The sequence below is a fragment of the Vipera ursinii genome, assembly GCF_947247035.1.
Source record: "Vipera ursinii genome assembly, chromosome: 1".
NCBI classification, from domain to species: Eukaryota; Metazoa; Chordata; class Lepidosauria; order Squamata; family Viperidae; genus Vipera; species Vipera ursinii.
Genome location: NC_139512.1, coordinates 99292108 through 99306003, shown reverse-complemented (window position 1 = coordinate 99306003; position 13896 = coordinate 99292108). Strand labels below are relative to the sequence as shown.

General features: G+C 44.3%; 1 protein-coding gene across 1 annotated transcript in view; it reads right to left on the bottom strand.

Moving 5' to 3' along the window:
- The window catches only part of SCUBE2 (signal peptide, CUB domain and EGF like domain containing 2), a gene marked incomplete at its 5' end in the record, with an annotated part of 65246 nt that overhangs the window by 33411 nt on the left and 17939 nt on the right, over positions 1-13896 (bottom strand). Inside the window, 3 exons of the mRNA XM_083348361.1 lie at positions 8346-8462; positions 10166-10255; positions 12531-12647. Of these exons, the coding sequence (XP_083204487.1) occupies positions 8346-8462; positions 10166-10255; positions 12531-12647 (324 nt within the window). The remainder of the gene's footprint in view (positions 1-8345; positions 8463-10165; positions 10256-12530; positions 12648-13896) is intronic.

Sequence of the window (13896 nt, the reverse complement as noted above, 5' to 3'; positions counted from 1 at the left end):
TTTCTGAAAATTAGATCCCCCATACTCTACGTATCTCTTACAATATTTTCTCCCTTGCTGGAATGAGAATTACCGTAAATAAATGGATAGGCCACAATAACTTAAGTCCAGTGGTGAGATTCAGCCAGTTCACACCACTTCGGCAGAAACGGTAGCTAATTTTTTGTTTCCCAGGCCCAGAACGGACTTCCGGAAGCGGCATCCATAGTGAGAACCAGTTGTTCATATATTTGAAACCCACCATTGTTTAAGTCTATACCCATATTTTGTTTCTCAAAAGAAATAAATTTGTCAATTGGGGTGTCTGTGTGTATGTGCAGCAGGTGTGTGCTTTACTTCATTTATAACCAATACATTCTTAAATACACCTCTAAGCAATAACAACAATAACAGCTTTCAAACATAAGAGAGCTTCGTATATACAGAAGGGAACATGAAGCAAGCCTGTTATAAAATAATCTGAGTTGCTTCTAAAACTGTTAGGAATTATCATCTACAAGAAGGGAACACGTGATGAAATAAACTTCACATGTTTTGTATTTTTGATGTACCGTATATACTTGAGTATAAGCCGACTCGAGTATAAGCCGAGACCCCCAATTTCACCCCCAAAAACTGGAAAAAGTTGTTGACTCGAGTATAAGCCGATCCGCCATTCTGCAAGCCTCTGCCGCAAGCAGAGGCTCGATCCGCCATTTTGCAAACCTGAATACACAGGAATACCCTGTGTGGCCGCGGCTCTCGGGGAAGCCCTGGCTGTCCGCTTCCTCGCTCCACGCTGCCATTAGGGGCCCGCGCGTTCCCCGGGCAAATCACGGCGCCCAGCAGGCGGGGAAACACGCCCGCTCCATTCGCCCCCCCTTCCCTCAGGAGACGCGAAGCAAGTGACCGCCCGGAGCTTACCGAGGACTTGCTTCGGTGCTTCCAGGATCGCGTGCACCTCTCCCAAGCCGCCGCCGTCCGGAGACCTGCCGACGTTTGGGGAGGTTTGGGGAGGTGCGCGCGCACCTCCCCAAACCTCCCCAAACGTCGGCAGGACTCCGGACCTCCACGCCCTGCTTGCCTGCTTCTTTCCACAGCGAAAAGAAGCAGGCAAGCAGGGCGCGGAGGTCTGCTTCTTTCCGGAGGTCTGCTTCTTTCCGCAGCGAAAAGAAGCAGGCAAGCAGGGCGCGGAGGTCTGCTTCTTTCCGCAGCGAAAAGAAGCAGACCTCCACGCCCTGCTTGCCTGCTTCTTTTCGCTGCGGAAAGAAGCAGACCTCCGGAAAGAAGCAGACCTCCGTGCCCTGCTTGCCTGCTTCTTTCCACAGCGAAAAGAAGCAGGCAAGCAGGGCGCGGAGGTCTGCTTCTTTCCGCAGCGAAAAGAAGCAGGCAAGCAGGGCGCGGAGGTCTGCTTCTTTCCGCAGCGAAAAGAAGCAGACCTCCGCGCCCTGCTTGCCTGCTTCTTTTCGCTGCGGAAAGAAGCAGACCTCCGGAAAGAAGCAGACCTCCGCGCCCTGCTTGCCTGCTTCTTTTCGCTGTGGAAAGAAGCAGGCAAGCAGGGCACGGAGGTCTGCTTCTTTCCGGAGGTCTGCTTCTTTCCGCAGCGAAAAGAAGCAGACCTCCGCGCCCTGCTTGCCTGCTTCTTTTCGCTGCGGAAAGAAGCAGACCTCCGGAAAGAAGCAGACCTCCGTGCCCTGCTTGCCTGCTTCTTTCCACAGCGAAAAGAAGCAGGCAAGCAGGGCGCGGAGGTCTGCTTCTTTTCGCTGCGGAAAGAAGCAGACCTCCGCGCCCTGCTTGCCAGCTTCTTTTCGCTGTGGAAAGAAGCAGGCAAGCAGGGCACGGAGGTCTGCTTCTTTCCAGAGGTCTGCTTCTTTCCGCAGCGAAAAGAAGCAGGCAAGCAGGGCGCGGAGGTCTGCTTCTTTCCGCAGCGAAAAGAAGCAGACCTCCGCGCCCTGCTTGCCTGCTTCTTTTCGCTGCGGAAAGAAGCAGACCTCTGGAAAGAAGCAGACCTCCGTGCCCTGCTTGCCTGCTTCTTTCCACAGCGAAAAGAAGCAGGCAAGCAGGGCGCGGAGGTCTGCTTCTTTTCGCTGCGGAAAGAAGCAGACCTCCGCACCCTGCTTGCCTGCTTCTTTTCGCTGTGGAAAGAAGCAGGCAAGCAGGGCGCGGAGGTCTGCTTCTTTCCGCAGCGAAAAGAAGCAGGCAAGCAGGGCACGGAGGTCTGCTTCTTTCTGGAGGTCTGCTTCTTTCCGCAGCGAAAAGAAGCAGGCAAGCAGGGCGCGGAGGTCTGCTTCTTTCCGCTGCGGAAAGAAGCAGGCAAGCAGGGCACGGAGGTCCGGAGTCCTGCCGACGTTTGGGGAGGTTTGGGGAGGTGCCCGCGCACCTCCCCAAACCTCCCCAAACTTCGGCAGGTCTCCGGACGGCGGTGGCTTGGGAGAGGTGCGCGCGATCCCGGAAGCACCAAAGCCTCGGCCGCGCACAACTCGGTAAGTTTTTTTTGTTGACTGGAGTATAAGCCGAAGTGGAATTTTTCAGCCCAAAAAGTGGGCTGAAAAATTCGGCTTATACTCAAGTATATACGGTACGTTGTTGTAAAGCACAGCTTGTCAATTTTCTGTCATTGTGCTTTTTCCATACCAATTTCTACTCATTCTTTTATGAGATTATTTTTATTTCTTAGTACTTTTTCATAGAGGACTTCTATTTCTCTTCACGGTTGTTCTTCTTTTACTCTAGTTTCTTTCATCTTTTTCCTTTTCTTCCATGCCTATTTCTATTTTTCTTAAGATCCATTCTTGACAGTATCAAAAATTTCCTGTCCCATTTCCAAAACTTCACATCACTTTTACATTCTTCATTTACAGGTACAGTAGTTCTTACTTAATAATGGTAGTTGAAACTGGCAACTCTGTCACCAAGCAATGTGATCATAAAGTGTGACATCACATAATTATGCTGACTTATGATAGTTCCAGCAGTCCCAGAGGTTGTCATTAGGCAGATTTTGTGTGGTCTAGCATTCTGTGATCACGTGATTGCCATCTGTGACCTTTTGCTTGTCAGAAGCGTGCAGTGAAGGTTGCAAATGGTGATCACATAAATGCAGGTTGCTGTTAAGTGCAAGACAGTTGCCGAACACCTGTATCACAATCATGTAACCATAGGGACACTGCCTCAGCAGCAAATATGAGGAAGTCCCTCTCAGTGCCATTGTAACTTTGAATGGTTGTTCAGTGAGGATTATCTGTATTCTTTTAAACTTTCATCATAAACAATTGAATCAATCATGCTTTTAAATTCTTCTTCCCTTTGTATATTACTATTTTATTATTGTTTGTTTAGGAATGCTTATTACAGATTAATTTTGTTGACTATAACAAAATTTGAATTGGTATACTTGCTCTGTAAATTTAACTTACATTACAGCTTTTGGAGAAACTCTATTGCAATAGGTATTATGTCATACTACCATGCATTCACTCTTAGAGAAACAGAATCAACTTCCCCTTCAGCTGAGATAGACAATTCACATTTTCTCTCTCCCTCTCCCTCTCCCTCTCTCTCTCTCTCTCTCTCTGTGTGTGTGTGTGTGTAGATGGATTGGTGGATGAACAGTCAGAATTGTTGTGTATTAAACAGTTACTAATCCTCACACACACAAGGAAAAAAACGCGGCAGCCAGCTGACAGCTGTCAAACGGGCTGCCGCTCGCTAACATGCAGGCGCGGCGACCGGCTGACAATGACAGCTGTCAAAAGCGGCCGCGCAGGCGCAGCTCAATGACAGCTGTCAGGTTGCCGAAGGCTGCGCATGCGCAGTAGCACCTAGCTGTCAAATCTTGCCAGCTGAACGGAGGTGGCACGTTGACAGCTCACGGCTGTCAAAGCTCGCCGCGCCTGATTGGCCGCAGCCTCGCAGTGGGAGAACGCCGCAATGTTATTGGTTGATACTTGTCCAAGTTGTGTATAAATAACAGGGAGCCCTGGCGGTGTTTTTTAAGCCGGTGCTTCCCCTAAATAAACGTCTGAGAAATATGCCTGCTGTCTCCTGGTCTTGCCTCACGCTAATCTACTTGGCGACGAAGGTGGGATGCGGTCTGCTATGCTGAACTGAAGTCACAGAGCTGAAGTTACAAGCTGAAGGAGGGAAGCCGTCCCACCAGCTGACAACCGCTGAAGTCACTAGCTGGAAAGGGAGAGCCCTCCACCAAACCGCCTCATAGCAGACCCATGGACCTAGACAGCATGGCCACTCTCGGACACATAAGGGAGTTCGATATATCGCAACCAGAAGGCCGGGAGTCGCACCTCGGGCAGGTCAAAGGCTACCTCCTAGTCAACAAAATTTTCGAAGACCGTCCCAAGACCGCTGCGCTTCTGTGTCTCAGCGGGCCGGCAGTCTACGATGTCGCTGTCGGGCTTTGCAACCCGGACCCAGTCGCCACAGTTCTTTATGCCGAGTTGGTGGACCGCCTCAACCGGCACTTCATGCCAAGGCAGTCAGAACTATATTGGCGGCTGAATTTCACCCGCTGCTACCAACGACCAGGCAAGTCAGCCACATCCTTCATTGCTGAGCTGCCTGAGATTCCGGAACGCTAAGTGTCACGGCTGTGGAAAGACCGGACACATCTGTGCCGCCTGCCGCAGTATGAATAGAGAAACCCTCAACGAACTGGAAGTCGCCCCGCCAGGTAGGACGTCCCCACAAATCTGGGCCAGGGCAAACCCCAGGGCATCAGTCCTAACCGTCCTCTCGGACCAGGGGCCCTTAGCCATTAACCACCTCAGGCCCAAGTTAAAAATCCAGGTATGCCTACAAGGAATCCCATGTGAGATGGAGGTGGACTCAGGGTCCTCAGTCTCCATCATATCATGGGACACCCTTCAGGGAATTGCACGCCGCTGCAAGCGCCACTTTCCCCTATTTCCCTCGCAAATTCCGCTCGCTCATTTCCAGGGAGCTCCCATCAAACTGAAGGGAAAAACAAAACTCAGGGTCGATTATAAGCAGTTCCATGGGGAACTCACGGCCCAAATTACTGTAGGAAGGCGTGTCAGTCTCATCGGCCTCGACTGGTTCGAAGCCCTGGGCATAAGAATTGAGGGAATAAATCAAACACAGTCCCGACCACTGGAAGCCGTCTGCCATCAGTATGCAGACGTGTTTGACGGGACCTTAGGTAAATACAAAGGACCCCCGGTAAATCTAAAACTGAACCCCGAGATTCTGCCTGTCAGGATAAAAGCTAGAAGGGTCCCCTTCGCCCTCAAGACCAAAATCGAGGAGGAACTAGACAGACTAGTTAAACTTGGGGTATTAGAGCCGACGGACGGAGGCACATGGGAAACCCCCATAGTCACCCCAGTTAAGGCCAACGGGGAGGTCCGCATTTTCGCGGATTATAAAGCGACCCTCAACCAGGCTCTGAACCCCCATGCCTACCCGGTCCCAGCTGTCAAGGATGTCCTGTCAGAAATCCAGTCAAGCACCATTTTCGCAAAACTAGATTTAGCGCATGCGTTCCTGCAACTGCCGGTCTCCAAGGAGACAGCAGACGCTCAAACAATTGTTACTCACCGCGGGGCGTTCAAAGTGAACTGCCTGCAATTCGGCATCGCTGCTCAATCTCCTGTTGCGTACTATTCCAGAACTCTTTCTAAGGCAGAGCGTAACTACGCTCAAATAGATAAAGAAGCACTAGCAAGCGTGGCAAGCGTGAAAAAATTTCACGATTATCTATACGGCCGCCCCTTTACGATCTTTACAGATCACAAACCCGTGCTAGGGCTCTTCACATGGGACAGGCTAACACCCCAAATCCTATCCCCAAGAATGCTGCGCTGGACCACATTCTTGGCAGCATATTCCTTCAGGCTAGAACACAAACCAGGGAAGCAAATGGGCCACGCCGACGGGCTGAGCAGACTGCCCTTGCCCATCCTGGGCTCAGACCCAGCACCAGCTGGCCACATCCTGGCAATCCAAGAACTACCAGATAGTCCCCTGTCAGCTAAGGACATAACCTCAGCGACTAGCAAGGACAAGGTCCTGAGCAGAGTTCTTGCCTGGGTCATGTCAGGATGGCAATCCTGCAGTCTGGGCCCAGAATTCCAAGCTTACTATGTCAGATGGCACGAACTGTCTGCGCATCTGGGCTGTGTCCTCTGGGGTAGCCGGGTCATCATTCCAGACCCTCACAAGTCCCAGGCGCTGCATTCACTCCATGACGGCCACCCAGGTATTATCAAAATGAAGGCACTAGACCGCAGCTACTTCTGGTGGCCGGGCCTCGATAAAGATATCGAGAAGCACGTAGCTGGCTGCTACATGTGCCAACAAACGAGACCCACCACCACAATCCCCCGTCCATAAATGGGAAGTGACTAGGAACCCCTGGTCCAGGGTGCACATCAACTATGCCGGGCCCTTTCAGGGTCAAAATTTCCTTATCGTGGTCGACAGCTTCTCTAAATGGCTGGAGGTCATTCCAGTCTCCAGCAGACCTCAGCCGCCACAATCAGGGGTTTGAGGAGGGTCTTTGACACTCATGGGCTACCCGACGTCCTAGTCTCTGACAACGGCCCCAAATTTAACTCTCGTGACTTCCAGATTTTCACCAGGGACAACTCAATTAGGCACACCACGTCTGCTCCCTTCCATCCATCTTCGAACGGCCTGGTAGAGGTCATGGTGAAGGCCACCAAGGACTCCCTGCGGAAAATCATCTCCGGAGACTGGCACTGCCGCCTGGCCCAATTTCTCGTGGCTCAACATTCCACCCCCTGCTCCACCACCAAAATCACCAGCTGAACTCCGTTGGGGCCGCCGGCTGGTCACAAAGCTAAGCAGACTGCACCTGGACAGAGCAGCCTCAGAAGCCGAACATCCCTCCTTGCCAAGGACCTTCCCTCCAGGTCAACTCATCTGGGCAAGGAACTATGCGACAGGGGACAAATGGCTTCAAGGCGTTGTCTTGGAGCAAACAGGCCCCGTCTCCTACGTAATTGACTTGGGGGGAGGGACCCACATCAGACGACATACAGACCAGCTCAGGACCAGGGGGCTCCAAAACCTCCCCCTTCATCCTTCCCCCAGTCCGGAATGGAGCGAGACACCAGAGCAGTGGAGTCCGACGCCAGCAGCTCTCAGCCCCACCCCCCTCCATCTCCGGCCAATGACCAAGGAGCCCCAGACCCTCCACTTCTCCCCGATGGGGGAAAGGGGGATCAGCCCAAAGAAAACCCCTGCCACTCCAGTAGACCTAAAAAAGCCCCTGCGTACCTTGCCGATTACGAATGGGCTGGAAACAGGTCAAAGAAACAAGAGGGAAGGAACTGCCAAGAGAACCAGCATAACCAAAATGTTGTAAACCAAGCAAGGGGGGGGAAAGGGGTGTTGTGTATTAAACAGTTACTAATCCTCACACACACCATGAGGAGAAAAACGCGGCAGCCCGCTGACAGGTCAAACGGGCTGCCGCTTGCTAACACGCAGGCGTGGCGACCGGCTGACAATGACAGCTGTCAAAAGTGGCTGCGCAGGCGCAGCTCAATGACAGCTGTCAGGTTGCCGAAGGCTGCACATGCGCAGTAGCGCCTAGCTGTCAAATCTTGCCAGCTGAACAGAGGCGCGGCACGTTGACAGCTCACGGCTGTCAAAGCTCGCCACGCCTGATTGGCCGCAGCCTCACAGCAGGAGAACGCCGCAATGTTATTGGTTGATACTTGTCCAAGTTGTGTATAAATAGCAGGGAGCCCCGGCAGTGTTTTTTAAGCTGGTGCTTCCCCTAAATAAACGTCTGAGAAACATGCCTGCTGTCTCCTGGTCTTGCTTCACGCCAATCTAACAATACTGAGTAGTTTCAGGACAAAATATACCCTTTGCAGATTCACAGGCATTTTGCTTCTTATGGGAAGATAATACTGCTGTTTAACCATGTCTTTTGCAAACACTGCAACATAAACAGGAGTTCTGTGCCTACATAATCAAATGACTCTTAGTTTTTTTCATAGTATTAGAAGTTGTTGCTATCTATAGGTGTTTTGTTAGTGGATGATACATGCAGGAATAATTTAATTTAGTCTGATGTATACAGAAATTACTGCCCCTAAGCTCTAGGGTTGTATTAGCACTGTACATTGTACAGGACAGAAGTGATAACCTTGAACTGAATACAAAAAACAAATTGAACTTTTCACATACATATTTCAGCAAAGGAAGAATCAAAGCAACGCATTGTATACTGCTTTCCTATTTCAGATGTTCTTTTTTTTACTGGCTTAGCAAAATTACACTTTTCTGGGATTTTAGGCAACAATCCTCTGTAGATATTTAGCTTGCACATTGCCAGGAATACTGAACTTTACCTTTGCATGTCTTCCCATCAAGCTGAAGAGTAAAGCCAATAGGACAACTGCAGTGGACGCCTGTTGAAGTGTCCTTACAAGTCCGATCACAGCCACCATTATTTACTGCACAAGTTTCTAAGGAAAAGGAACACAATTTGGCATTTGCAGAGAAAAAAACCTAGAACACAATTTGAAATGAGACATTTTTATTTATTCAACAGAATGAATTCTAATCGAATTCTAATGTTAAACAAGCATATCCAAGACTTTTTTCAGAGAGTATCTTAGACTTCTTGGTGATCTCTAAACCAAGTTCAAAGAGCATCAAGAACTCCAGAGGCATTTGTGCAACAGGTAAGTTCAGTTTTAAACATGAAAAAATCAAGATAGGTTAACTATAAGTAGAATTACCTACAGATAAGTATTCAGTTTGGTTTACTTAGGAATCTGAGAAAATCTGTACTGGATCAGGTCTAAGTTTCTATTCCACAAACTGGACATGACTAACTTTTCCCTTCTGTATTCCATAGCAACTGATATTCAATGGTTGGTATTTAGAAGCATATTGCCTCTGATATTATACCAACCAAAATGATACATAGTACTCTAATTTCATCATATGGATTTATAAAGGCATTTAAAAGCAATAGAGTAAGCTCACAATTTCCTGGCTTCTGTTTACTAAATTTTGGATGCAACAGACATCTGGTTGCCATTTTAGATATGTATAAAATTCCACTGATGCACCATTAGGATCCTTTTATTATATATAGCATCCTAATCATCAATTTAATGGATATTCAGGTCTAATGGGCATCCCTTTCTTCTAAGTTTGTTAAATGAAAATTTTATTGTAGGCAATTTTCAGTCCTTCCTTCAATGATCTCTTTACATAGAATTCAACTTTCCCATAATAACTACATTCCCAAGCTGCTGTTTTTCACTGAGGTGTCCATATATTTCCTACATGTCAGTTTGTTTGTTGGGGCATATCCTGGGATTGTTGTGTGTGCAAGTGATTGTTCCTCATTGCATGTAGATATTATCCCACCTAATCTTAGAAAAATATATAAATATCTATATACTATGAGGAACAATCAAGTAATTTTGACTAATTTTCTCCTGCAACATCCTTCATAGTTTGTTGCTTTTGAAAATTATATTTTATTAAACTTCTACAAAGAATAAAATATTAAAAATATTTGTAACTGTATCAAAGAAAATGAGAAATTACTCTTTTTTATTTTCTTTCTCTCTTTTCCATTTATCCCTTGCACTTTGCATCTCCTTATTTTTCATTCCCATTTTTTTCTTAATTTCATTCTTTGAGAAATTTAATAAAGTTTAACTTAAAAAAATCATTTATTGCCTTTTTTCCAGAAATATGAATTAGCTCTACACACCTCTACATATCTGAAAGAGAAACTGCAACTGTAATTAGCACAATAGCATTGTATCTCTATGAAAATGTTTTTCTGAATATATTACATGACAACCGGCAAAAACAGAGAACTTGAGAAGTTCTGCAGTGGCCGGGACAATTGGTGTACTAACTTATTCATGGGCATTGTTGTTTAATCGTTTTTAATTTTTGTATCTTGTTTTTTAATATGTATTGCCCTGTTCACCGCCCTGAGTCCTTCGGGAGAAGGGCGGTATACAAATTAAATTAATAAATAATAAATAAATAATAACCGTACTGAACTGAAACCATATAGTGAAATAAGTATTTTCAGTTTCTGTAAAATCGTTACAGCAGTTGTTGTTATTCGTGTTATTCATACAGCAAAGCTTGGAAATCTCTTACAAACAATTATCAGACCTGAACATCTCTTTACCCATAAGCAGTCTCCGCTTCACTCGTTTATCTGCATCAGCTCCTGCCGTAACATTGTTTTCAGAGATTTCTGTGGTCGCTTCTGTTCTTTCTTGGTATGGAAAAGGGGAAAAAAAGTATCAAATGGTCAGGCATGGAGTAAAAACTGATGTTCTAGAAAATACATTTTAGTTGAGAAAATAATTATCTACCACCTTATCCGGTAACTTCAAAGGGATTTTCATCACTTTCTGCCATATGACAGATTTTATCTTTGCTTGAATTATAGGTTAATCCCCTTTGGGTTTATACCGCACAACAGACCATGTTTACCTGGTTTTGACTTGGCATGTTGTTTTAACCCAAACTTTGTGATTTGTAAACCATGCTATATAGCTTAGCCTATTGTGTAAACCACGCCGATTGTGATATAAGTAAACCATATTTAAGTAATCCTGTGTGATCCAGCTCATATATATCTATTTGATACATGCTATATAAAAGAAAAGAAATTATCATCAAAAATGAAGGACTGTAGAAAATAAGTTTTGTTCTGGCTCAGTTTTATCTAGAATGTGTTTTTTTTTAGTAAAAACTCAAAAACCTTCCTAAGGGATAATGAGTTTCCCTTTGCTTATAAAATATATTTTCTTAGAGCAGCTTCTTTGGCCATCTTGGTTTTTTTTCTCTCTGCCATAAAAAAATTGGTGTTCTTTCCTGCCCAAGTTTTCAGATTATTCCTTCCAACTATTTTTAGAACCCAACCCCCCCCCGCTGCTCTTATAACACTGATGATCTCCTTTCTCATACAGCTATTATAGTCAATAAGCAACAAGTTTAATTTACATAAAGTACCTGATACAATGCCTGATTATTTGTAGAATTCATCAGCAGTAGGCTGGAAAACCCATCTCTAAGGGATGCCATATTACTAGATCCCTGCACTGGGCAGGTGATTGGACAAGGTGATGTCTAGGATCACTACCAACTTTTAAATTCTTTGAGTTTATGATATAATGGCCAAATAAGAAACTTTCTTGATATGTTGATATTTTAATCAATTTAAGTATTTAAGCTTTAAAGAGCCCTGGTGGCCCAGTGGTTAAAGGGCATATTGCAGTCAAACTCTGCCCACAGACTTGAGTTCGATCTTGACAAGGTTCAAGGTTGACTCAGCCTTCCATCCTTCCAAGGTTGGTAAAATGAGGACCCAGATTATTGGTGGCAATATACAAATAAAGCTTTTACATTGTAAACCACCCAGAGAGTGCTGTAAAGTGCTATGGGGTGGTATATAAGCCTAAATGCTATTGCTATTATCAATTCTTCAAGTGAAGGCACCAAGGTTCAAATTCACTACTTATGTTTGAAGAACATATCATGTTAACAACATTACAGTACAAATAATTAATATTTACTACATCCTAATCTTTGGCCCAAACACAGTATATAATTCCTAATATATACTGCCTAGTTTATTAATCATATTAGTTACATGTTTATTCTACCATTGTGACAAGAGAATTCAGGATGGCATTTCTAATGTTTTCAACCATAGTGAAGTTTCTAAAGTACTGGAAAAGTTCTTAAAATTCTAGGGAGATATTCAGAAATGTAGCTTGCTTTGAAAGTAACCCATGCTGAACTTTATAGCATAGCCAAACATTAGAAGTTGACCATAGGGAATGTTTATGACATTTTGTATTATGTCACAACATGTTTTATGATGGTTTCTATTTCATAAAATATTTCATAACATTCTCCAAATTTCATTTCCCTGGATTTTGGATGCATTGATAAGTTAGCCCAATTTGAGGTACTTTGGTTCAAAAATTGTTACCTTACGATGCACCATTTTGCCCAATTAAAGGCTACAGACATAAGAGCTTTAGTAGAATAAACAGTAGATGCTCTAATATTTTAAAAGGGAATATTTTAATTCAGGTGCCCAACCCCCGGGCCATAGACTGGTACCAGTCAGCAGCCCATTGGGAACCAGACCACACAACCAGCGGGCGAACATACAAAGCTTCATTTGTTCACATGCGGGATTAAGTTGTGTGCACGTAAGGAGTCCCGCCCCTCTCCTTCCCCTGCCTGCTGCTGCCACCTCTGAGCCAGAAAGGTTGGGGGACAGCTGTTTTAATGGAAGTTTGTATTTTAATTAGTCAGGACCGTCATCATAGCCCATTGTTATGTGCATGTGCTGTTATGTGACTAACCCCAATCCAACACATTTCTCACTCATAAGCAAACCTGGATTTTCTGCAATTTTTAAGTGAACTGTAAAGAAATCTATATTTTTACTGAGAGAAATCATTCAAAAACTGATACATATTTATTTACAACTTGTCTACACATAATGTAGCAGAAAAGAAGTGAGATACCAATACATGTTTTTCCATTGGCATGCACTGTGTAATCTGGATGACATCCACAGACAGGCCCATCTTCTGCATCTTCACAACTGTGCTGGCAGCCTCCATTTCCATGATTGCAAGTCACTGGAAAGTAAAGGTCCAATTAAACTTCTGAAGTATTTATAAAGTATATATCCTTCTGAACTCAGGTTCTCTCCACCTTGAATGTTGCCTCTCTTTGAGTCCTATATGGTTGTAAGTCTATGAGCCACTTTAGCAGAAAAATTATCTATCCTTGTAACTTAATATAATTCCTAAGTCAACATTTATTAAGTGCAGGGGCAGCAACAAAATTAAAGAATAACAGAATAACAGCGGTGGAAGAGATCTTGGAGGTCTTCTAGTCAAACCCCCTGCACAAGCAGGAGATCCTATACCATTCCAGACATTGGCATTCTTCCTTTTAACAATTAGTGTAAGGCAATTAAATATAATTTTTGTATTTATGAATTTATCAAATGTATATGGCTGCCCATCTTATAAGTGACTCTTATACTATACATTATACTATTCATATGATAAGTTGATAATTGATATTAATAACTGATATTATTAATTAATAGTTAAATAACTATTTAATTATTTAATACTATACATTAAATTTTAAATCCATTGATTTATATTGTATAAAATTGATGAGTCAATGAAAACCAAGTTATTGTAGTAATGTAACAGGCATATTTTCATTTGAGAATCAAACCTGATATTTAGATAGCACTTTCAGTCGTCGGCTTCCACTTAAACCTGCATGGTGTTGAGTATGACACAGTGGTTGAGGCCTTCCCTTGCCCCCACTCTGAATGTCTGTTGATATTGCATACATATATAAAAGATATGGGGCTTCAATTAGGACACTATATCCATTATCTTACAGATTGTTATATCCTTCTGTGGACACCCATGGTCTCGGTTAAACTGCATGGATATTAAGTATGGCAATGCTATTCCTGCCTATTCAAAAATAATGCTGCTTAACTTAATTGAGGTATAGTAAATTTTGATAGGTTAGATTGTAGATTAGTTCTTTGATTAGAAAGTCAACCAGAAGACCTAATACTGAATTCAAGATTGGACACCAACAGTTATTTTACATATCTTTGGCTCCTGAATTCTATTTCAAAAGCTCTAGTTGAATTCAGTTAAAATTCTACAAAGAAAGAAAAAACAGAATAAAAGATTTGGAAGGGATTTCTTCTACAAAGAAAAATTTGCAATCTAATACATCTCTAATGCATGCCATCTACTGCACCCTTCAATCATGCATTCCATCTACTGTATGTGATAATCATTGAAATTATCACAAGGCAAAACTTTGGTGAACAGAAGTGAACAA